Source organism: Onychomys torridus, unplaced genomic scaffold (genome assembly GCF_903995425.1).
Source record: "Onychomys torridus unplaced genomic scaffold, mOncTor1.1, whole genome shotgun sequence".
Lineage (NCBI taxonomy): Eukaryota > Metazoa > Chordata > Mammalia > Rodentia > Cricetidae > Onychomys > Onychomys torridus.
The window spans coordinates 8,487-33,468 of NW_023412069.1; the positions used below are offsets into that span (position 1 = coordinate 8,487).

General features: G+C 39.2%; 1 protein-coding gene across 1 annotated transcript; it reads left to right on the forward strand.

The window, feature by feature from the left end:
- Positions 1–1,678: 1,678 nt before the first annotated feature.
- On the forward strand, positions 1,679–24,303 carry LOC118575476 (MAP/microtubule affinity-regulating kinase 4-like; the record flags this gene model as incomplete). The annotated part of the gene is made up of 3 exons (XM_036176019.1): positions 1,679–1,756; positions 6,418–6,502; positions 22,741–24,303. A coding segment is annotated over exon 3 (1,505 nt), but the record flags the coding sequence as incomplete, so codon positions are not given.
- Positions 24,304–24,982: the final 679 nt, after the last annotated feature.

Here is a 24,982-nt window from a genome sequence, read left to right on the forward strand (position 1 = left end):
CAAATGGCAGTCACCACAAGCTTCACAGACTCCTGCCAAAAATTATCCCACGTGACACCTAGGAGCCTCAGAACATTCCTCAGTTTAGAGGTGGTGTACCATCCCAGGCAGAGGTCAGAGTGACCCATAGAGCACATAGAGATGATGAAAAGGCATCAAGCCTGCTGTGGTGATGATCTCAAGTGGATTGACTGACCGTGCAGGCAGCTAGTGACCAGTACAAGGCTACCAAAGAAAGGGAGTCTTCCAAACACTCATCTGGTCACAAATCAGGCTTCTGTCCCCAAATTCTAGAATGTGTAGGGACAGAAGAGCATGTGGCCCCAGAACAGATGGACCCTTCCTCTAGATTTCATTATGGTCCTGATCCTTAGGGTGGGCTACAGCCCTCATGTTCACCAGAGTTCCTTCCTTACCACAGAATGATGCCTTTATGTAACCCCCATATTTACTGAAACCCCTACCATTCACACCTTAAGGGTCTTCCCTGATACTCACGTGGCATGGCATTGAGCCCTGGGTATGCACCATGGCTCAGGGCAAGCATTGTGACTTTTAGATCATTTAGTAGAACTGAGAGTTTATTCCTGAGTTGATGGAAAGTGGAATTTTATGAAATTGTGTCAAAATTAAAGCAATAGCAGTCAAGTAGATGAATGGCAAATAGTGAGGGCTTTTGGATCACATCCTCTCTGTGTACCTTCATCAGTCTTCAGATATGAGGCTGCACATTCACTCCATGGAGGGACATGTGGTGCTTCTGACCTGCTTCAGAAAATTGTCAGGAAGTCATTCCTAGATTTTATGAGCAGTTTCAGGGGAAGATCTGAGTCCTTCCTCACATTCATTCATCCACTTAAGTAAGTTCCTGTGTCAAGCCCAGTGTTTTGAGATGGCATATTCTGAGTGCCATCAAGTTAGAAATAAAGCCAAAGGTCTGGGTATAATTAATATCTGTGTTCATATCGTGTTGTGTGCATGTCATTTTGCATCAATATTTCAGTAATTTTGTTTTAAAAGTATTTAGAGATTGAAATACATAAGGTAATTCATCCAACTGGAATGTTTTTAACTAAGTCTTTGAGACTTTGGTATTCTAAAATGCACAGTAACCATGAAGGATATTTAACTTATGAAGTGCCTTGGAAATTTTAACCCTTGTAAGAATGTTATATTTGGTTTAGTAAGTGATTGCTGTAACTGGTTAAATGCTGAAACCTGAACTGTCCACAGGGGCCTGCAGAGCACGACTAATGGCCTTAGACCTGAGAAGAGCACGAAGAACATAGGACAGACTGTCAAAGACACAATGCTAAGAAGAACATGGATTTCATTGACTCATTCTGGAAACTTCCTTGGTGCTTTTTCATAGTCACTGGTGGTTTCCAGGGAACTCACTTACCTGCATGGCAGAGTAACTTCATGTTTGCCTTTTCCCATGAATTACCCTGGACCAGCAGTTTCTGCATCTAGACAGGCAGCAAACGTCAGCCCCCCAAGAATTCTTACTCTTAGGGTGAGCTCTAATTAAGAGTTTCATTCATTTGAAATGAAATTCTGCACAAAACTTTCACAATGCCCTTTAATATTAAAATATTCTCTAACTTTCAGAACCATAAGAAAACCCTCTAAGGCAGAAATCCACCAGTTTATCCTGAATAGTCCCAGGGAAGGACAATGAGATGGGTATTTGAAAGAGCTGCCTCCTCCTAACTTGTTCATCGACCTCCATATGAACAGAAGACAGAATGGCATGGTGGGTATTGTATGTTCCTTCTTCCTCTATCGTATGTATGTATGTGTTTCTCCATCTCTAAATATGTAAATAGGTAGATGTTATTATTTTAATACCAACTAGAAGATTTACATACACCCATGATATGAAAGAGTTAATTTTTAAAATAATGGTAAAGATTGCATAGAGCTCACAACTGTTTGTAACTCCAGTTCAAGAGGATTGGAACCCTCCCACAGGATACATGAAGGCAAAATTCCAATGCACATGAAATAATAAGTAAACAATTAAATATTTGTAGGAGCTAGTGTGGTCAGGACCCCTACAAGCATCCCACAGAACTAACTAACCTAGGCTCATATTGACTCAGAGACTGAACCACCAACCAGGGAGCAAGCATTGGACTGACCTGGGCCCTTCTGCACATATTTTACAGTTGTATAACTTGGTCTTCTTGTGAGACTCCTAACAGTGGGAGCAGGGCTTGTCTCTAATGCCTGCTTTTGGTACCCATTCCTCCAATGAATTGCTGCATCCAGCCTTAATAGAAGAGGTCATGCCTAGTCTCACCAAAACTTGATATAGCATGGCAGGGGGATATCCACAGGAGGACTGCCCATTTCTACAGAGAAAAAAGAGAAGGTGGAATGGATGGGGAGCAGGAAGAGTAGAGGTGGGGGAGGGGTTGAGAGGAGAGGATACAGGGGAAATTGTGGTTAGGATGTAAAAACAAAAATAAACAAATAGATAAAAACATTCATCCCAAAAGAGGGAGAATATTGGTGGTTACCATATTTAAATTTGAGATACTAAAAGCATCTCCCTCAAGGGACATTGCCACTTATTCTAATTTTATAAAGTGTTTGCAGGTGTACATAATAGTTAAATCATATTAGGCATAATTCTGAACTGGTCTAATACAAAATATGTTTGCATTGTACTTGAAATAATTATATCATGTTCAGCATTATTATGACTTGGCTATTGTTTTCATTTGGAAATTAATCATGACATAATAACACATAATTGTGTGTCAAGTTGACAAGGGTGCAATGGTGATAGCTATTATTCATCATAGTGAATTTTTCCAAGTATGAAATGTCCTTTTTCCATGTCTTTTGATTATCTTTGGTTTGAAGTCTATTTTGTTATATATTAGGATAGTTAATAACCAGCTTGCTTTTTGGGTCCATTTGATTGGAAAATCTTTTTCTAAATCTTTACTTGGAGGAAATCTCTAATTTGATGATGAAGTGGGTTTCTTGTATGAAACACTAGGATGGATCCTGCTTTTGTATCAATTCTCTTACCCTGGGGTTTTTTTTGCGGGGGGCGGGCAATTGATTTCATTGATATTGAAAGACACTTGAGACCAGTGGTTGTTAATTCTTGTCATTAGATTGTAAGTGCTGGTGGTGATATTGTGTGTGCATATGTGTAGCTATAATTTTGGGGATCTTTCTCAAACACCAAGACTTACCCATTGCTAAGGCCAATAACCAAATGCTCAGCTTCATCCTGCTCATCTCTGTCCTCCTCTGCTTTTTATGCCACTTTCTCTTCATTGGCTACCCAAGCACAGCCTCCTGCATATTGCAGCAAATTACATTTGCACTTGTGTTCACTCTGGCTTTTTCCACTGTTTTGGCCAAAACTATAACTGTAATTCTGGCCTTTAGAGCCCTGAAACCAGGGAAAACAATGAGAAGACTGCTTGTCTCAGGCATCCATATCTCTGTCATCCCCATCTGTGTCCTGATCCAGCTTATTCTTCTTGGAGTCTGGCTGGGAACCTCGCCTCCCTTTTAGAAGCTGATTTACACTCTGAACATAGTCACATCATCATTTTGTGCAACAAGGGCACACTTACTGGTTTTTACTGTATCCTGGGATACTTGGGGATCTGGCCCTAGGAAGCTTCACTCTGGCTTTCCTGGCCAGGAACTTGCCTGACATATTCAATGAAGCCAAGTTCCTGACATTCAGCATGCTGGTGTTCTGCAGTGTCTGGACTACCTTCCTCCTGTCCAACACAGCACCAAGGACAAGGCCATGGTGGCTGTGGAGGTCTTCTCCATCTTGGCCTCCTGTGCAGGGCTGCCAGGATGTATCTTTTTCCTAAAATGCTACATTATTCCTTTAAGACCTGATAAGAACCCTTTAAAATGTCTTAAGAACACAACACAATGTAGAAAAAAAACTGATCATAATAACGAATTAGCTAATTCTTTCTCACAAAATCCTTTAGTGTAGTAAAGTAAAAAATTGAAGTTATTTATCTATTTTTCAGTAAGTTTTTCTGAAATGTATATTTAAACAAAATAAAAGAGCTCCTCACTGTGTCTCACGTACAATCTATTTCAGAAGCCACTGCTGAAAATTCATTTTATTTAATTACTCATGTTACTTATAAATTTGTGGCTAACAGACATATTAAAAATAAATTACATGATAGTAACTGAAAATAATAATACATGAATTAAATATTTTTTCTTGTAGTCCTCTACTTTTTTGAGCCTAAGAAGGCTTTGTGCGGTAATAGAGATTCCTCTGTGGGACAGGCAAAGAACTGCCTCTCTGGGAAAGGGGGCTTGCAAACAGGTCTAGCCACTCCATAAGTCAGTGTGGAGAATTCTCAGAATGCTAAAAATCAATTTGCCACATGAGACAATTGTACCATGCCTGAACTTGTGCACAAAGGAATCAACATTCCACTCCAGAGATTATTGCTAAGACTTTCTAATTGCTGTCATAGTCACAATAGGCTGAAAATGGAAACACTTGGCTCTCCTTCAACTGATAAATTATAGTAAAATGTTGTACACACTAATGGATGGAAATAGAGAAAAATTATATTGAGTTAGGTAACCCAGACCAAGAAAGACAAATGTCACATGTTCTCTCTATTCTTAGGCATCTGGCTCCAATCTTCACATGTGAGTATTCACGCCAGACATTAGTATAAACCAGGACAGAGGGTGGGGACAGTTGAGAATGAAGCACCAGGATACAAGGGATCTGAGTGGGGAATCGGGAAAAGTGCTCCTCTAAATAAGAATAGGGTAGAATTATTCCAAAGAACGAAGTAGGTGTAAATACTTCAAGTATATCTGGGAAAATCATAAGCAATTAATCTATGAACTAGCTACCTAACCATACTTATAATATATGCAAGTTCAAGTATAAATATACAAATGCAGTTTAAATGGAAAAATTAAAACCATCACTTTAATAAAAGAGGGTAATGTTTAACAAAATATCATTAAACCCACATATAAGTAGAGTTCACCTCTCACCAAGAAATTTTTCTTTGCAGTGGTTATTGACACAAATCCATAACCAATTAAATGGATGAATTCTGGAGCCTAGTCATGTGTAACATATCTACAAAACAAATCCCACATCTAAGGCTCTGAGAACACATAGAACAGGGGGCTAAAAGAGTCTAAAAGAAATAGGATCAGAGTTTTCTCTAAGACTGTGTCTTCTTATAATGTCAGAAGCTACATTCATAAGTCTTATTAATGTGAATACGTAAACATGTACTGAACAAGCAAAATGCTTATAAACATGCCAAAGTGGTCCAAGGAGACAGCATAAGATATCAGCCTTACACAAAAATCTATATGGAATGAAAGTGGGAACAATATTCTTCCCCAGAGAGGAGCACATCTATCAGTTAACCAACACCAAATGGTAATCCCTGGTCAAGAAACATGATAAAATCTGAGTAGCTTATATAGGGAGTGTATATACATTCACATATGCCTATAATAACATTTAATGAAGAAAGAAGCCATAGTTTTGAAAGAGCCAGGAAAGCTGTTTGTAGAAGTTTGGACAGAAGAAAGGTAAGGCAGAAAATGATGCAATTATATTTCAACTTCAATAAAAAGAAAGAAAGAAAAAACTCAGTTGTTTAAAAAATGAAATTTGCAGAAAATTGGATAGAACTGTTCAAATACATTTTGAATAAGGTAACCTAGACCCATAAATACAAACCTTGTACATTCTCTCTCTTCCGAGGTGTCTAGCTCCAAATCTGAGCATATATCTGCTTCCATATGAGAGCTTTGCCTTGTCTTGGTGTATCTTGTTTTGTCATGTTGAATATGTGACTCTCACAGGCCTGATCTTTTCTGAAGAGGAAATGGAAAGGAGTAGATCTGAGGGAGAGGATAGGTTGGGTTGAGCTGGGAGGAATGGAAAGAGGGGAAAATGTGGTCTGGATATATTGTAAAAGAGAGAACTTTATTTTCAATTAAAAAAAGAAAAAATAAACAGCAAACATACAAAAAAGTATAGCAAAGAGAATACAGTAAATTGTTGCTGTTGCTATTAATTTTAAAGAAACCAAGAGTCTATATTTTTATATTCAGAGCTATGTAAGTTTCTAAAGGAGCAAAGTCACGAAGAATCTTACACAACTATGAACCAAACAAAATATCAGCATGAAAATTAAAGATGCAATAATTGCATATATATCATGCTGATAGCCAACAATTGTCTAATTAGACTTCAGACATGATCAACAAGAGGTAAACCATAAATGGTAATGTAAACCTAGGTAACTACCCAGGGCTGGTGAACTTTTAGATGTTGGAAGAGAACCAATAAGCATCACTTCACTAATTCGGCATAATCCCTAACTACACTCTAAATCTTTGTTCTTTTCCCGACAGAAAACCCTTATGAAGGAAACAGACAGAGACTGCTATAGAAAAGCACATCCAATAAAAATGAAGAGTCGTGGATTCCTGTCTCAAGGTAATATCTACAATACAACTCCTGAACCTAAAACTCAGGAATCATTGAAGAAGAGGAAATGGCAACAATTTAAGAACCTGAATAACAGGTAGTTTGTTCTGAGGTTGTGACTCCCAGCAATATCAGAAGATTACTCATATAATCCCAATAATAAAACTGCCTAAGCATGAGCTTAATGAGGCTGACATCAACAGACATGTTAACTGAGATGAGAAAAGTTCCACATGGCCTCAAATCCACTAAGACATTTATAGACAACTAAGACATATTGAGAGAAGTAGAAATAGTCTTCTGTTGTTCCTTTACAGTGTGTGAATACTTGTCACTGTGGTTGATTTAATAAAAATTAAATGGCCAACAGTTAGGCAGAATGTATATCAGGGTTTCTGGACAGAGAGTTCTGGGAATAAGAAAGGCAGGTTTGCCAGGCAGATGGAGAGGAAACAGTATGGGCATTACAGATTGAGTAAAGATAAACAAGCCATGTATAAGAGTGTAGATTAAAAGGTATAAGTTACTTTAAGTTATAAGAGCTAGTGGGACAAGTCTAAGATATAGGCTGAACTTTTACAATTAATAGAGTATCTGTGTCACTTTTTGTGAGTTGGTAGTTTAAAGAAAAACCTGTCTCCATATGGAACCCCACTTCAGGCCATGCACATCCACATGAGGACTGAAAAAGTTTAAAGAAAAAGTTCAGAACACAGATTCAAATGTGGCTTCCTGATGACCACAGTCTGTCAGGCAGGATCAGTGGCACACAGAGATGCTGCTACTGACCACTGTCTGTGGACTGGAGCCAGCAGCCAGGACCATGTGCTAAGGCTGAGGCACATCATTGGATGACATAGCAGTTAAAGATTTATCTCATGCAATCAGAGAAAACTCAAGGTGCTCAATAAAGACATATTCAGAGATAAAACAAACCTCTAAACATGTTACCGTGAGTTTAAAAAATCTGTGTAGGATTAAAAATGATAGAAAATGGGTATAGACAGTCAAAGGAAAAAAATAGTTTATAAATAACAAAATAAAGTCTTTAAAAGAGATTAAAATAATATTAAAAAGTATAAGCCATGTTTAGAGGGAAAATACACAGAAAGTTTGGATCCTATGTAGTGTCTTGTTGACTTTAAATATTTATTTTTTGAGGAGTGAACAATAGCTACTGATGTGGAAGGTCAGCTGGGAGACTGGCTCCTATATTTTACCCCAGGGTACTCTTGAGGACTGAAGGATAAGAAATTTAAATAGAAGGATAGAGGGGAGAAACAGACAGAAACACACGGTAGCCTCAGGAGGGCCTGGATCCTTATCCACTAGCCCCTTCTGTCTCTTATAAAATGCTATTTATACGAATGCCAAGGGTTGGAGCAAAAGACCTCCATTTAGCTCAGCGAAGTGTAGACACTTTCCAATAACCCAGTAACCACACACATGGTCAAGCAATCCTGTAATGCAGCCCTGCTGGGTGAAGCAAACTGAGATTTCACTAGCTTTTATGGGCCTCCACAATCCCCCCTTCTTAATATAAAAAAGTGCTCCCCAGGTCCCTTAGATGGTCTGTGCCAGTCTTAGGTCATACTTCTTGACTAACTTTACATTCACACATTCAGGAAGTTATCAAAATGGAAGTTGCCCATCTTTGGCTTCTAGTCTCTTGCAAAAGCATGTACAGAGCTTAACTCAGCTCTGACCCAGGTCCTACTAAGTGCTTGCAAACAGCCAAAGTGATCTCCATAGCTGCCACATATATATATAAAGGAGTAGAGGATAATAAAGATGGAATGCTCTTACTGGAATGTGTCTAAGGTGATTACAGTGGTCTTAGCTGCAGCAAGCCCTTTTCCTGGATCAAAACTCTCTCCTAACAGATGTCAATAAAGCTTTCAAGAGACTATTTTGATTCCCAGGAGAAAACAGTCATTTCAAAGTATCCACTCAAGTAAAAAAAATGCTAGTTATAAAAACAGTTTTAGTTGTTTAAGTAACTCATATATACATGCGTTCCTAACACAGCAGTAGAATTTCAGTGCAAACTTGTGGGAGGCCTATCCCTTCCTAAACAGAGATAGAAAAGTGGAAACTTCTAGTAGGAAGTTCAAAAAGCTCCACTAGCTATGACACTTTCACTTAAGTTTTCCAAGGGCCACTGAGATCATAAAATTACATTTTAAGTTATGATAAAAAATATTCAAGGGCTGGAGAGATGCCTCAGAGGTTAAGTGCACTGGCTGTTCTTCCAGAGGTCATGAGTTCAATTCCCTCAACCTCATTGTGGTTCACAGCCATCTGTAATGAGATCTGGTTCCCTCTTCTGGCCTGCATGCCTGTATGCAGACAGAACACTGTATACATAAAAAAATTAATAAATTTAAAAAAATATTCAAATATATTTGAAAGTAAAAAAAGTAATGAAAACTTTAAGATGCTTCTACTGTGATTGATTAGGATTATCATTTAAAAATTAATGTTATTTAATTTGTCTGGACTAGACAGATATTTATTAAATAATAAAAACAATACTAGTATAAACTTACATTTAACATTTACACTTTCAACATTTATAGTTTTTAAAGACTTATATTCATCATTTAGTCTTACATTCAACATTGATATTTTTTTACAAACCTATATTCAAAAGGGAACTGTATATTAAACTATTTTACAAATTTTAGCCCATATGTAGAAGAGATTTCTTAGAAGAATTATTTACCAATCTTATATTCAAGAGGAAACTCTATTAGCAAAATTCTAGAAAGAGTCTCTTAATAGAACTACTAACACTACAGGAAGTACACAAATCATTTCTAGAGTTAGGAGTTTATCGTTAGCTTTGATATCATTCTGAAAGTTTTCTTGAGAGTTTAAAGTCAGAGCCTAATTTATCAGCAGTTCTCAACTTGACTGAGGGTAAAATTCTCTCTTCATAATTTGTTAAGCTGATTCTTAAGATTTCCATGGGCTTTTTCCACTATGCTAAGTCCTTGAGAATTATAAGGAATGCCTATTTTATGTTCCATTTACCATCTTGCTTTTTCATAGCAAATAATTCCCACGTGATAGGCAACCTATTCACCTGTTTCACATTCCCTGGAGACAAGCTAACAAGGCTTGTGGAAAAAATAGTATTTTGACTTGAAAAACTAACACACTAAAAAACAGACTTTAGGGGCAGTTTAGTACTGGCATCTCTGTTACTGACTTCATTTCTCAAACTGCATTTCTCTATATCATCACTACATTTCCCAAGCTACTTTTTGAACTTCATTTCCCAGGTTGCCTTTCTGGGTCTGGGAGAAAAGTCAGCTGCAGCTGATTGCAGCCTTTACTCTCCCAGTTTTGTTTACATGGTCAAATTCAAGTTTCTGTTCTTTTATCATAGGAGGTTTTTAAGTCAAGATTAAGTTTTTCATCTGTCACCATCCCTGGAATGGATGGCACCTGTCTGAGTGTGCTTAGACAGGTGTTTGTTGCCAGAAGTGAAAAACCCCTTGTGGCTTTCTCCCACTCCTTACCAGATCAGTGAAATTAAATGATAGTACTTGAAATAAAGATTTTCCAATGAGATTTTTTTTCTAGGATAAATCTTCTGCTTGTCCCTGATTGTCCACTCCTCCAAGTTCTAGTGTCCCTGATGCCTTAGCTGAGGCTAATTCTCTGCTACTGGCTTGGAGGAGAGACAGAATTAGCAAAGAGGATTTGTGATATTCCAAGATGCTTTTAGATGTTATTTCTAGGTGAATCTAATTTTGCCCTGACAGGAAAAATAGAGATCTGTGATTTAAAGACCTGAAAAACTTCTCATTTTTTAGCAAAAGGTTACTAGGATTTTCCCAAAACTTCTTTTCCCAATTCCTGGCTTCATGGCCAAGAGGAAATTGATTTTTCATACAGTGGTGACATCAGCAGAGTGAAGAGTTTTATTTTAACCACAACTACCTCAGGGACAATTCTTTCCCTGTAGCTAAGGGCTTAGATCTAATCTGTCAACTGGACAAAAGCTTCCACAGGAATATTTTTCTGCCTGTTTTCTTACATAGTATATTTTCATGACTCCAATTCTCAAGTGATTGTGCTCATAGTCCTATAGTTGGGAATCAAGGACACCAAGACCTCTGTCTTGTTGCTTTTTAAATTCTGCCTTAGCCTATGTTTCTTTTTATCCAATATTCCCAATTCTACTCTTATTCTAAATTTCTTCTTACACTATATTCCTACATTCTATCTTACATTTTTTCTTTATATTGATGGACCTTCAGAACATGGCATTTAAATGTTTTTTAATAACATACGGCTTTTCATGATAGTGAGACATGTATGCTCCTGTCAGCATCAATTTACTGGAAAAAAGAATGATGGACACTGAAGAACGTCCATTGGTGTTTGTTTTCTTTGTGGCAAAAGCTAGCCATTTGGACAAGAAACTGCTCTTGCCTCATCTGTTGACAATGTGCTGTCCTAATGGACAAGCTGTACACAAAGGAAAGTGTCTGTTGAACTTTGCCAAGAAAAATAGGACAGTCCTTCAAAATTCCTGCTTCACAGGAAAGTCTGTCACGAGTTCTTGGCTTGTAGGCCAAAGATGGGTGATCCAACATTACAGAGGAACCTTGAGTGACTCTTCAGGTAGCCAGCTGTTTCTGTCATTCTCTTAGTTTTAGAAGTTGCTTTCTCTGCACTTGATATTTTCTCAAGTAATATTTTATCCTTATTGAGTCTATGATGGATATTGAAGACTAGATAGTTATAGTTTTACTATTTTCTTTGTTACCAAATTCCAGAAAAGAAACTTAGATAAAAGGAGTAAAGTATAAAAGGTTGAAAAACATAAAAGTTTAAATTGTTTATCTAAAAAGTTGTTTTAATGTCTAAAAACATATTTTTAGGATGGTAATACAAGTTATGGCAACAAAAGATTAACTATAAAACTGGACTAAGTTAGGACAGATAATTGAGTATTTTTTCTAAATTTGCCAAATGCAAATGGACTGGATTTCATGAATGTATTTTTTACCTGTTATTATTCTTATTGTATATAATGTAACTGTATTGGAGTTCAAAGCTTTCTTTTTTTATTTAGACAAAGAGGGGAAATGTTTTGGAATATGTCTTTACACTGTTCAATAATGTGTCTCTATGCTTAATTAAAAAGCTAAGTGGCCAATAGCTAGGCAGGGGGTATAGCAGGGACTGTAGGACAGAGGGAGTGCTGGGAAGAAAAAAGGCAGGCTCACCAGCCAGATGGAGAGACAACAGGATGGACATTACAGAGTAAAGATAGCCATGCCATGTAAAAAGACTTAGATCAAAATACATGGGTTAATTTAAATTGTAAGAGCTATTGCTTACAAACCTATGCTATAGGCAGAACTTTTCTAATTCATAATAAGTCTCTGTGTCATTGTTTGTGAGCTGCATTGTAAAGAAAAATCCAGCTACATTCTTCCATGTGGAAAAGCACACCAACTGATTACTCAATGATCATTTAGCAACCAATCAGTCCTGAAAACATAATTTCAAGTAACATTATACAGACTGAGAAACTTGTACTTGTGTGAGTGTGTGTGTTTGTGTGTGTGTATGTGTATGTGTAAACTCATATATGTAACAGAAATAAATGGCCATACAAGATATGAAGGAATTTGAGTAAAATCAGCAATAGGTACATGGGAAGTTTTGGAAGGGTAAATGGAAAGGAGAAAATGATGTAATTATATTGTAATCTCAAAAAGTAAATTAAAATATTATTAATAACATTTGTTTGTTTATATTTGCAGCTGACAAGTTTAAATGGAAATTATATTGGAAATATAAAGGACAAAATACATTGAACTTGTTTCTGTCTTAATCATTATTCTATTGAGGTTAAGAGACACCATGACCATGGCAACACTTACAAAGGAAAACTTTTAATTAGGGCTAGCTTACAATTTCAGAGTTTTAGTCCATTTTCATCATGACAAATAGTATAGTAGTATGCAGGCAAACATGTAAACATGGTGCTAGAAAAGTTGTTGGGATCTCAGAGGAAGTGTGGCCTTATTAGAGAAGGCATGTCCTTGTTGCAAGAAGTGTGTTACTGGAGTTAGACATTGGGAAGAGAAGTGGGGAAACTGGGCCTGGCTTGGGCTTCTGAAAACACAGAGCCTGCCTCTAGTAACATACTTCCTGCAACAAGGTCATGCCTTCTCCACACCTGCTAATCTCCATCAAGCAGGGCCATTAACTTATGACCAAGCATTCATATGTATGAGCCTGTAGGTGATACGGTTATTCAAACCACCACAGTTCCTTAGTTGTAATTTCTTGGCCTGTATTTTCTATTTAAAACAAGATTAAAGGGATCTAAGTGAGTTAAATAGGAATAAATTTTCAGCAATTTTTAAAAAAGCGGCCTCACACCAAAAAGCAAAAAGAAATCAAGAATTAGTACTCATTGTTTGGGAATAACTCAATGTTAATGGACTCCATTCCACATCATACTGATAGAAGAAACATTCAATTAGAAAATAAGGTCCCCCTCACCAACCATTACCCTAGGCACCAGCAACCACTGGAGCCACATGCACCTCTTTCACTGATTAAGAAGAAGAGATAAGGCCCCAAACTCCTGAATGGACAGCTCAATAATCTAACCCTAGGCCTCAGGGGCACATTCCATGCCCCTCCCACCCAGGCACAGAAGCTCCAGAGGCCAGGGCAACAGCCTCCTCCCCATACTCCTTGCCAGCCATCCCCCTGCAGTAGCAGTGACCACATGCCCCTATTGCACAATTGGGAAGAAGAGGTAAAACCCCAATTACCTGACTGGACAGCCCAGTACTCTATCCTATAGGCCCTGGAGGCACATTTTGTGCCCCTAGCCCCACAGCTACAGCAGCCCCAGAGACGGGGCAGCAACCTCCTCCCTAGCGTCCTTGGCAAATCTCTCAGCCCTGAATGGCACGGGTGACTACTAGAGCCACAGACCCACCTTCAGAGATGGAAAGAAGAGAACCCAGAGCCCTACCTATAGGACTGAAGGAAGAAATGGGTAGACGGCAGTGTAAGAACACATTAGACAACATAAAGAGCACAATGGAACCACCAGAACCCTGAAATAGCAAGACCTGAATATCCCAATGCAGATGATCCAGAAGAAAATGACCCTAAAAAATTTTTATGAAGATGATATAGGCCCTTAAAGAGTAAATGAAAAAATACCTAAAATAAATGGAGGAAAAGACAAACAAAAAAATGGAGGAAATCAATAAATCCCTTAAAGAAAGCCAAGAAAACCGAGGTGGGTAAAAACAGGTGAAGGAAACATTTGAAGACTTGAAATAGAGGCAATAAAGAAAACACAAACTGACAGAATGATGGAAATGGAAAATCTATATAAACAGGAGCTACAGAGGCAAGCATAACCAACAGAATACAAGAGATGGAAGAGAGACTCTTAGGCATTGAGGATATGACAAAGGAAATAGATTCACTTGTCAAAGAAAATGTTAAATCCAACAAGTTATTAATAGACAACATCCAGGAAAACTGGGACACTATGAAAAGACCAAAAAGGAAAAGAATTCCTGCTCAAAGACATGGAAAATATTTTCAACAAAATCATAATAGAAAACTTTCCCAACCGAAAGAAAGACATGCCTATGAAGGTACAAGAAGCTTGCAGCTCACCAAATAGACTAGACCAAAAAAAATTCCCTTTACACATAATAATCAAAACACTAAACATATAGAATAAAGAAAGAATATTAAGAGCAGCAAAGGAAAAAAAGTCAAGTAACGGGTAAATTCTCAATGGAATCTCTGAGGACAAGAAGGTCCTGAACAGATGTACTGCAGACACTAAGGGACCATGGATGCCAGCCCAGAATACTATAGCCAGCAAAGCTTTTAATCACCATAGATGGAAAAAACAAGACATTCCATGACAAAACCAGATTTCAAAATTATATATCCACAAATCCAGCCCTACTGAAAGTACTAGAAGGAAAAGTCTAACCCAAGCAAGTTAGCTGCAACCACCAAAATGTAGGTAATCAATAACCTCACACCAGCAGAACTCCAAAAATGGAAACAAATACACTACTAACTCCAACAACAAAACAAAAAATAACAAGAATTAGCAATCACTGATCATTAATTTCTCTTAATATGAATGGACTCATTTCACCTACAAAAAGTCACAGACTAAAATAATGGATGAAGAAACAGGATCCATTTTTCTGCTGTATACAAGAAACACACCTAAATCTCAAAAACAGACATTATCTCAGCGTGAAGGTTTCAGAAAAAAATTTCCAATCAAGTGGACCTGAGAATCAAGCTGGTGTAGTTATCCTAATTTCTAACAAAATAGACTTCAAACTAAAATTAATCAAAAGTGATGGAGAAGGACATTTCATATTTATCACAGGAAAAAATCCATCAAGATGATGTCTCAATTCTGAACATTTATGCCCCAAACACAAGGGCACCTACATGTGTAAAAGAAATATTACTAAATCTTAAATCACACATCAAAGCCCACATACTAATAGTTGTAGACTTCAACAACTCACTCACAACATAATACAGGTCTGCCAGACAGAAACTTAAAAGAGAAATAAGCAAATGAACCGATATTATTATTGTCGAGAAAGAGGAGGGACTGTAAGAGCATGAATTGTTGAGAAGAAGATTGCAAAAAGCACAGGGACAAATATCCAAATGAATGGAAGCACATGAATTATGAACCAAAGGCTGTGGAGCCCCCAGCTGGATCAGGCCCTCTGGATAAGTCAGATAATTGAATAGCTTGAACTGTTTGGGAGGCATCCAGGCTGTGGGACCAGGACCTAACCTTAGTGCATGAGCAGGCTGTTTGGAATGTTGGGCTTACACAGGGACACTTTGCCCAGCCTGTAAAAAGGGGACAGGACCTGCCTGTACTGAATCAACTAGGTTTAAATGAATCCCCAAGGGAGTCCTGGCCCTGGAGGAGATGGGAAAGGAGGGGAGGGGCTGGGGGGAAGGTGGGGCTGGGGGCAGGAGAGGGGAGGACAGGCGAACCCATGGCTGATGTGTAAAATTAAAACACAAATATAATAATAATAAAAAAGAAAAAATAATCATAATAGATGGGGGTAGGCGAGTGTTCTACTCAGTTAAAATTCATTGACAAAGTAATTATTTAACATATTTATTAATTAAGTGGCTAAATGAAAGAATATGTTACCTGATGATTTATTAAAAAGTACCAGTGTCACATGAATTCATGGAATTCATGAGGATCATGTTAATAAAATATACCTCACAGAAATTTAAAAAAAAATAGACCTCAAACACACAAACAAACAACCACACAGATGAAGCACTAATCACATTAACTCCTACAGTTAAAGGAATTACACAACTATGGCTCCAGGTTTGCACAAGGAGCTCCCAATAAACAGGTTTCCATGGCATTCTTCTGTCTTTAACAAGGACCAAGACTGCCAGAGCGCTTCTGGTGCCTGGATGGTCATGACGTCAGGGGAGGCTGTGAGCATGGAAGAAGAGAGAGAACACTGTCCATCTGGTGCACCTGCATGCTAGGTGGCTTGAAAGACTGGAGAAGTTAGATAGACTCTTCCATACAGAAACACCAAACTATGTAGATAAACTCATACACAGAAAAATCAATAAATACAAATACCTTCTAAAGCTGGAAGAGTGGACGCAGAATCTTTGCCCACATTGACCCCCTGAAGGAGCAGTCAGATTGAAATAAGGGCCCATAAGTCACCCTCACTGGCCACCACAGGACTTCCATGTAGTCAGGAGAGGTCAGAGCCTGGAAACTTTGCTCCATTTCACCCACTGCTCTAGGTGAGCATTGTGACCACATTTAGGACTGAAGCCTTCCTTATCCCTTCATAGGACCACACTTGCTTGCAGTATCCTGACCTGCAATGCTCGTGGCACACAAGCCAAGACCCTGAAACAACTCCACCTGAAGTAAACAGACCATGCCCAAAATTGTCAAGGAAGCTTGACCCACCTGGGATCCTACTAGAATTCATGCAAGTGGTAGGGCATCACCCTCAATTAAACCTCACACCTGCAGGATCCATTTCTCCAGATCCCAATATCTCAGCCATCACTAGGTGTGTGGCCCTGTTCCTTAGCACAAAGGTCACCAAGAGCTTTGGGATCATCTGAATGACTCCAAATTCATTTCTGCTGTGTTGATTAATATTGAGTAATTCATGGAGAAGTGAGAATCAAGATTTACTATGGTGTCTAGAGTTCCAGCCTGGGCTTCCTCTTCATGACAGACTTTAAACTGTGATGAAATAAACTCTTTGCTCCCTTCCTTGATTTGGTCATTGTTTTCTCACAGCAGAGTAGTAAATTAATCTATGTATCTGGACATAGTTGTGTTCTTTGTTGGTTGTTGTTTGAAGCAGGGACTGGATATGGAATCCTGCCTGGGTAAGAATTGCCAATCCTACTGTGCAAGCATCTCCAGTTCCAAGGGCCAAGGCAACTGCCACTAGAATGCATGTGTCTTGAAAAATATGATTTATCTCATAATATAAGAACTGTGGGAGGAAACTATTACTCCCTATTTGATGTCCTACAGAGCTATTGTTATAAAAACAGCATGGTATTGGGAGAAAAGACATTGTGATGAATATTCGGCATGCATGGCATGAATGGCATGAATGGCATGGAACTGAAAATTCAGACATAAATCCACACACTTATGAACTCCTAAAAGCAGTGTACAAATGACACTCTCTCAACAAACAGTGCTGGTCAAACTTATTTCCTTCATGTAGAAGACTCCAAATTGATTCACCCTTATCACACTGTACAAAAGTCAATCTCAAATGGATCAAAGAGATCAATATAAAAACAGATATAAATAACCTGATAGATGAGAAAATATAACCTTGAGCACATTGGCACAGAAAAAGAGAACACCATTAGAACATAATTTTTAAATAAATAAATTGATTGTACTTCATACAAGTGTAAAGCTTCTGCAACGGACACAATCATTAAGACAAAGTGTCAGTCTATAGAATGAAACAAGTTTTCTATCAACTACAGACCTGTTAAGGAGATAATATCCAAAACATATAATGAAAACTAAAAACTAGATATCAGATAAATAACTCATCCACTTGAAAAACTAATTAGAGGTCTAAACAGAAGCTTCCATAAGATACTCAAAGTGGCTGAGAAATACTTAAAACCAATGGCCAACATCCTTTGCCATCAAGAACATGCCAATCCAAACAATACAGAGATTTCATCTGACATCATCACAATGGCTTAGGTCAATAAAACAAGTGACAGCTCCTGCTGGCAAGGATGTGGAGTAAGGGGAACACTCACCCATTGTTGGTAGGAGTGCAAATTTGTCCAGCCACTATGGACACCAGTGTAGTAGGTTCTCAGGAGATGGGAATCAAATTACCTCAAGATCCAGCTATACCACACTTGGGAATAAACCCAAAACCTGTCACACCCCACTAAAGAGATGCTTGCTAAACCGTCTTCATCCAGGTGAAGTGTCTCTACTTCATCCTCTGTGGAAGTCTTTCTTTCTTTGCCTGACAGAGACACAAATAGGTTACAGATCATCTAACATCACAGGTCCTTGACAAAGTGGAGAAAAGAATCCCTGATGCCTGCTGGGTGGCTGCACTGAGAGGTCAGGAGGCTCCCTGTTGGAACACCAAGGGCTCTCATGATGGTGACTGCAGAGCCTAAGTAAGTAGTGATGAGACACAAAGGCAGGAGAAGTTCTACTAACTGCAGCATGTAGTGAGAGCCTGGGCAGTGATTAGAAGACAGTGTCTTCCTGGAATATAGAAATGAGATGGATTTTATGCAGGGGCATCTACATATTTTGAGATATGAGTCAGTTCTGGAAGATGTTCATTGTAGGAGGACAGGACATTTTTAAACATGGTCAGTTCAAGGTCATGTATCCCACGTTTTTTAGTGTTAAATGAGAGAGGACTGGGGGAGAGAAAGAAGCACTGATTGACTGTATCAGTCATGGCACCTAAAATCTAACTTGACACTGCCTGACTTGAGATACCTGCTTAAGACTGCACTAATGCTCGTTGGAGCAGACAAGGACATGAGAGAAGAATATCAGGATTACAAATGCCATATGACCAACTGGACAGCTCTGCTGATGTCCATGCCATTATTTCCTCCCATTGTGTTGACTTGTGTTTCTATAAATCTGACGTTAAATAAACCCCACCTCCTGAAAGTAGATCTTTGCCAACTGTTAGACCACACATGAGGAAAATTAGTAGTAGAGTGAATGGACACAAGAATGTGAGAGAAAAAATTAAAAATCACTATGGATTTTGCCATGCCATGATTGGACCATTGCATGTGACATCACATGGAGTCCAAGTGATGTAAGCTAAATATCAGCCAATAATAGGGCGCCACCTACGGCTGGGTTTTGTCTTTGTACTTCAGAGAGCAGTTAGATCTCTGAAGAGCAGTTGGATTCAGTTGTATCTGCTAGATTTGGACTTTTCAAAACCTCTAGGAGTCTCAATTTAGTGAGTACATTTCCAAGTTTTCAGTTTGGGTTTCGTCTTTTGGTATCTGTCTACTCATTACTTTATTGACATGATTAGTTTCGGTTTTGATTTTTGCCTGTAAGTTCTTTTTTCTCATTTCACCTCATTTTCTTTAACCAACTTCTTTTCTCTGTCATTTATGCCTTTGTTCTTACGTCATTTACACACATGGTGGTATAGATTGTCTCTATGGCATGAGGCATGTGCCACCACCACCTGGCTGTATTATCTACTTTTTATGAGAGGAGGGAGGGAATGGCCAGAGCTTACAGAAGGACAGTGATGCTAGGACAGATCTTCCTTTCAGACAAAAGCTCATTAGACTGGACTGGACACTCATTGGGTGTCTGAAGGAGTTTTATTCCCACCAAAGCATGTCTCCATGAACTTCATGGTTTGTGAGTGGAAAGGAGTTACTTCAACAGCAAGAAACAGTCTTGGTTAACATAAGAACTATGCTAATGTGACAGAGCATGGGATCTGGAATTTCTGCTACTTGGGGAACTCATTGATTGCATTCATGGGGTTGGTGGGAGAGATATGGTCAATGTGTGACGTTGTGACTGCAATGAATCTATGTGGCTTCTGGGAAAGTAACAGGATTAGGGTGGGGAGGGACAGCAGCCCTCTCTGATAAGGGCATTTGTCCTTGGAGACAAGAGCATGAACAGAAAAAAAGGATTAAGAGGTTATTTAATAATTTAACAGAAAAATAATTTTAAAAAATAACTTTAATTAATTTAACAATTTAACTGAAAAATAATTTTTAAAAAATCACTTTGGTTTTTGCCGAGCCTTGATTGGTCCATTGCATGTGACATCACATGGATTCCTTGTGAGGTATGCTAGATACTAGCCAATCAAAAGGCTCTGCCTGAGGCTGGCTTCTGTCTGTAGTTCAGAGAAGCAGTTGGTTGGTGGGAGAGCAGTTGGACTTAGTTGTTTCCCATACACTTGGCCTTTTCTCTGATCTGTTGTATCTGGACATAGTAAGTTTGTTCCCCATGTTCTCTGTTTGGCCTTTTGGCAATTGGCAATCTTTATTTTTTTATTAAAATTTTTGGTGTAGGTGCTAAATTTCCCTGTAGTTCCTTTTTTTCATTTCATCCTATTTTTCTTTTTTTAAAATTATATTTGTGTTTTAATTTTACATATCAGCCATTGGTTGCCCGTCCTCCCCTCCCGCCCGCCTTCCTCTTTGTCATTTTTGGCTGTGTTCTTGTGTATTTTACAAAGTTAGTGTTATATACTAACTGAATAGGATGAGAAATTTGATCATGAGTTTGATATCTGGATGTATTCTATCTTGATCATATTTATCTGCTATATTTCACCTCCTGACCCATTGTATTGGACAAGTACTTTGTCAGTGGTATAAGACCCAGTCAATTGGAACCATATACACAGGTTATTCTCCTGCCTACTCAAGACCTGGAGTGGACAAACTCTGACCCTTGTTTTTGCGGAACTGGCATGTTTGTAGTAACACTTTCACTAATTCCAGATTTCTTCCTGAAGTAGGCATTCCATTCCACTCATGTCTGATTTAGGACTTAACTCAGTGTGGTGTGTATGCTGTGTTCTTTGGCAACTTGTGTCTGTTGATGAAACTTGAGTGTTCCTGCTTAAAGACGTCTGGATCATGAAGTCTGGTCTTATTAACGTGGTGTTGAATTTGATGTGAGCTAGCAATTATTCTCATTCAGCATTGTTCAACCTGTCAGCCAAGGATATTGCTCTGTACTATATTTGTTTTTAAATGTTTTACATGGTTTGGAAATTAGGGAAATAATTCTTTTTTGAAATGTGCTTGAAAGTGTGCCTTCCCTCAGTTTTATGGACTACTGAAATACTTGCAGATCATTGCTGCCAGTTGTTGAGATTGGACAAGTTGATTTCCAGTTTGCTGGTTTTGGCTCCTGGGATTTATACTTGATGTTTCATATTTATATTTATGTCTTCATTTTTCTTTATGTTTATTCTTCTTTCATACGCCACATCCTGACTGCATCCTCCAATTCTCCCAGTTGCCCTTTACCTCCTCTCTCCACTGGATCCACTGCTCCTCTGTTTCCCTTGAGAAAACAGCAGGCTCCAATGGGATAGCAACTGAACATGAAATGACAAGATACAATTAGATTATATTTAAATTTTTGTTTTTCTCTGGTGATAATTTCTGCTTTTATATCACTTTCCCCATTATATGAGTCAATTTTCATTTTTGTAAATTCAGTCTTTTATTTCCATATGGGATTTTTTGTCCTATATAGAAAACATTTTCAAATTTACTGGACTAAATATACGTATATATATGTATTATATATATATAATACATATTATATGTTGTATATATGTATAATATAATATTTATGATAGTCATGTGCATTATAATATATTCTAAACATAATGTTATAATGTATAATTCCTTTGGTTTAGAGTTATAATTTATTATACTCTATTACATAATCCTATTTTTAATAATCCCAACTGTACATTAAGTGTAATACATTACACTAAATACACATTCCCATAAGCAATAAAACGATTCATTCCCATACATGCCTGTACTGTACTTGATAATATTCCCCTGCACTATGACAGTCCCCCCACCATATCTGTGTGACTGATAAGTGTCACTTTTACACAAGCCTCACCCTCTCCTTCCTCATGACCAGGAGAGACAAAGTAGATCCTGTTTCTGTTTGTGGACCTGTTTTGTCTCCTGTAGAAATCTATCTAGTTTGGCTACTTTCCTTATAACACAACAGTTCTCTAGTCACTCTGCTGAGTGTGGGTTCTTCCCACAGTCTCCTTATGTGCTATGATGCTGTTCCATTTGTTACAAATGTTACTTCTGCCATTCTGACCAAGAAAGAAGGGCTCTTTAGTGTGTTGGATGATGGAGGTGATGTATCCCGAACTCTCATGAATGATCTTTACATCTACATTCATCAAGGACAGGAGCTCACACTTGCTCCACTCCTTGAGCATACTTGGTGGTGGGATCAGGCTAACACTGCACAGGGATGAGTTTGGATGAGTGTGTTTCCTTTCTCTTTCTTGAAGTATTTTCTACAACACTGATCTTCATTCTTCTGCAACGCTTTGCATGATACAGGGGATCCATCAGATCTAGGCTCTGCCTTATTTGGAGCAGTTTTGGTTGCAATTCCAAACTTGTTGCTCATGACTTAAGCGTTTAAGTTTTTTTCTTATATTACTACAATATTCCCACATGTCTAAGAATTCCTTTCATATTCTCTAATTTCCTGGGCTATAAAAACTGTAACATTCCATGAAAGACCCTCTGGACTATAGTTGTGTCAATTACAACATCAAATTTTCTATAGTGTCATTTGTATCCAATCTCTCATGATCAGCTTTGATGAGGGGTTTATATTGCGGCACATCCTTGGAAAGCAGCAGCTCATTCTTTCAGGGATCTCGGGATTTTCCTTTGCATGTCAGCTTCACTTATACCAAACTCTGACCTTTGTTAGGATTCCTCATCCACTGCTTTGAGCTTGGGTTCCTCTAGGATTTTTACATCCTTGCAGAGCATCATTAGATTGTTAGGGATGCCTCAGATTTCATGACAGAGAATTCCAATCTATAGCCTTCCCTCCTGAAACTGCATTCATTTGTTTCTTTCAGCGTTGTGTGGCTCTGAAATTTCCCACAAGGTAAAGTGGTTGAAATTGAGCAGAACACCATGGGCAGCCACATGGAAGAGGACATTCTCAAAAAGGATTTCAGGATGTTAATATCTCTAGGCTGTGGTTCATTCGGGGAGGTGAAGTTGGCCTGCCACCTTCCCACACATACACGGGTGGCTGTCAAGGTCCTTGAGAAAAATACCAACAGTGTGGCTGCCATCAGCACTGAAGTGAACATCCTTCAGTCTTTAGAACACAGGAACATTGTTCGATTTTTTGACATGATCGACACACCGACAACTTCTTATCTGATTATGGAGTATGTGGCAGGAGAAGATCTGGAGAGCTGCCTCAGGGCCCTGGGCTGTCTAAAGGAGGAGGAGGCTAGAGGGATTTTCCGGCAGGTGGTGTCAGCGGTTCACTTCCTCCACCAGAGACACATCGCACACCGGGATATCAAATTAGAAAACATCCTAGTCGATGCAGCAGGAAATGCAAAGCTTTGTGACTTTGGCATGGCAATTCAAATCACGGAGGGGCAGAAGTTGGAGGAGCTCTGTGGCTCCTTGCTCTATTGGGCTCCAGAGATCTTGGCCAAAAAACCGTATGATGGACTGGCAGGTGATATGTGGAGCTTGGGTATCGTCCTGTATGTCCTGGTCACAGGGCACTTTCCATACATGGAAGAAACCCTTGAAAGAATGTGCAAGGTCATCATCACCACAATATGTCCCATTCCGTCCCATCTGTCAAAACCCTGTCACTTCATCATTACCCGACTACTCATGGTCACCACTGGGTACCGATTCACAATCTCTCAGCTTGTGGAACAAACATGGCTGGGCCCCTTTCAAGAACATGTCCTGCCTGCCACCAAAGAAATCCTGCCCATGGTTGTGGAGACTATGTGCACCCTTGGCTATACCTGTGAGGAGATTGTATCAACCCTAACTCACAGGCAACAAAATAATCATGTAATGGCCACATGCAACATTCTCAAACACCAACTGAGTTGTGGGGACAGCACTCAGAAGCCCAGGTTAACTAGCAGCTCTGCAGGTCCTGTTCGCCTCCCTCTCCCCTTGAAGACATCCACTGAACCAGCATTTACAACCAGTTCACAAGCTGGGAAGAGTCAGTTTAAGGAGGACGGTGTGGAAGAAAGAGGCGAAAGATGCAGAAGCCACACCATGCCCCACAGATCCTCCTTCCTGGAGGTGATGTCCTCTTCAGACAACACAGTCCCAGAAAAAGATGCTCTTATGGCTGATGTCATCAATGCTGCTACAGAGGACATTGCAGTCAATAGGAATTCTGTTGACCCCCTGCCTAGCAATCTCTCCTCCCCTGAATCAATCTTGGATGCAACACCCACAGGATTTCTGCACCTGGGCTTCTCTGAAGAAGATTCATCCCAGGGACCAGAAGTTCCCAGTGACCAACCCCAGGTGGCACCCACCACATCTGGATCCAGGCCATTCAGGTTCTGGAAACTGGTGAGGAAGCAAATTTCCCATGCACTGAGAGCACTGTGCTGCTGCTGCTGCAGACCCACCCCAAGGTGAGCCTCAAACCCTTGCAACAGGGGATTCAAGGAAAAGAGAGACAGGGGAGACCTCCAAGGAAAACAGTAGGTTTGGCCACACAGACCAATTCCTACCTTGTCTATTCAATATACTGCTTCTATATCCTTTTTAAATGAAAAGTTGTTCCCACTCAGAGTGCCCAGAATTTCAGATATGTGGTCCACTAGATGGCAAATCCACAGCTTCCTGTTCATGTAAAGTCCTAGAAGGTTGGGGAAAAGCAGACAGCCTATCATGGGGACAACATGTTGGGAATGAAGGGAGGCGATTTTGTCTAAAGGGGGCAAAGGGTCAGAATGGAGGAATCAGGAAGAGAAACATGGCACAGAACTTTTATCTGCCAAGGACACTAATAGAGGTGCTTTCATATTTCTTTCTGCTTTGAAGTGTGGAAGTTGAAATGGCCCAATAGAATCCAGGCCTGGTGAGGAGCCATGGAAGGGACCTGAGACAGATCGACACAGCACCAGCTCCCTCCAACCCATGCCAACAGGTTCCTGCATCGATCCTTCAGCTGAGCTGACACTTTCCACCTCCTTCAGATTACTCCAGCTCCAGCACTGTTGTTGGATGGAGAGGTGGTGTTAAGGCACATAGACCCAGTGACCCTCTACCTTCCTAGCTTTGCTTGTGCTTGTAGGACCGCTCCCACTG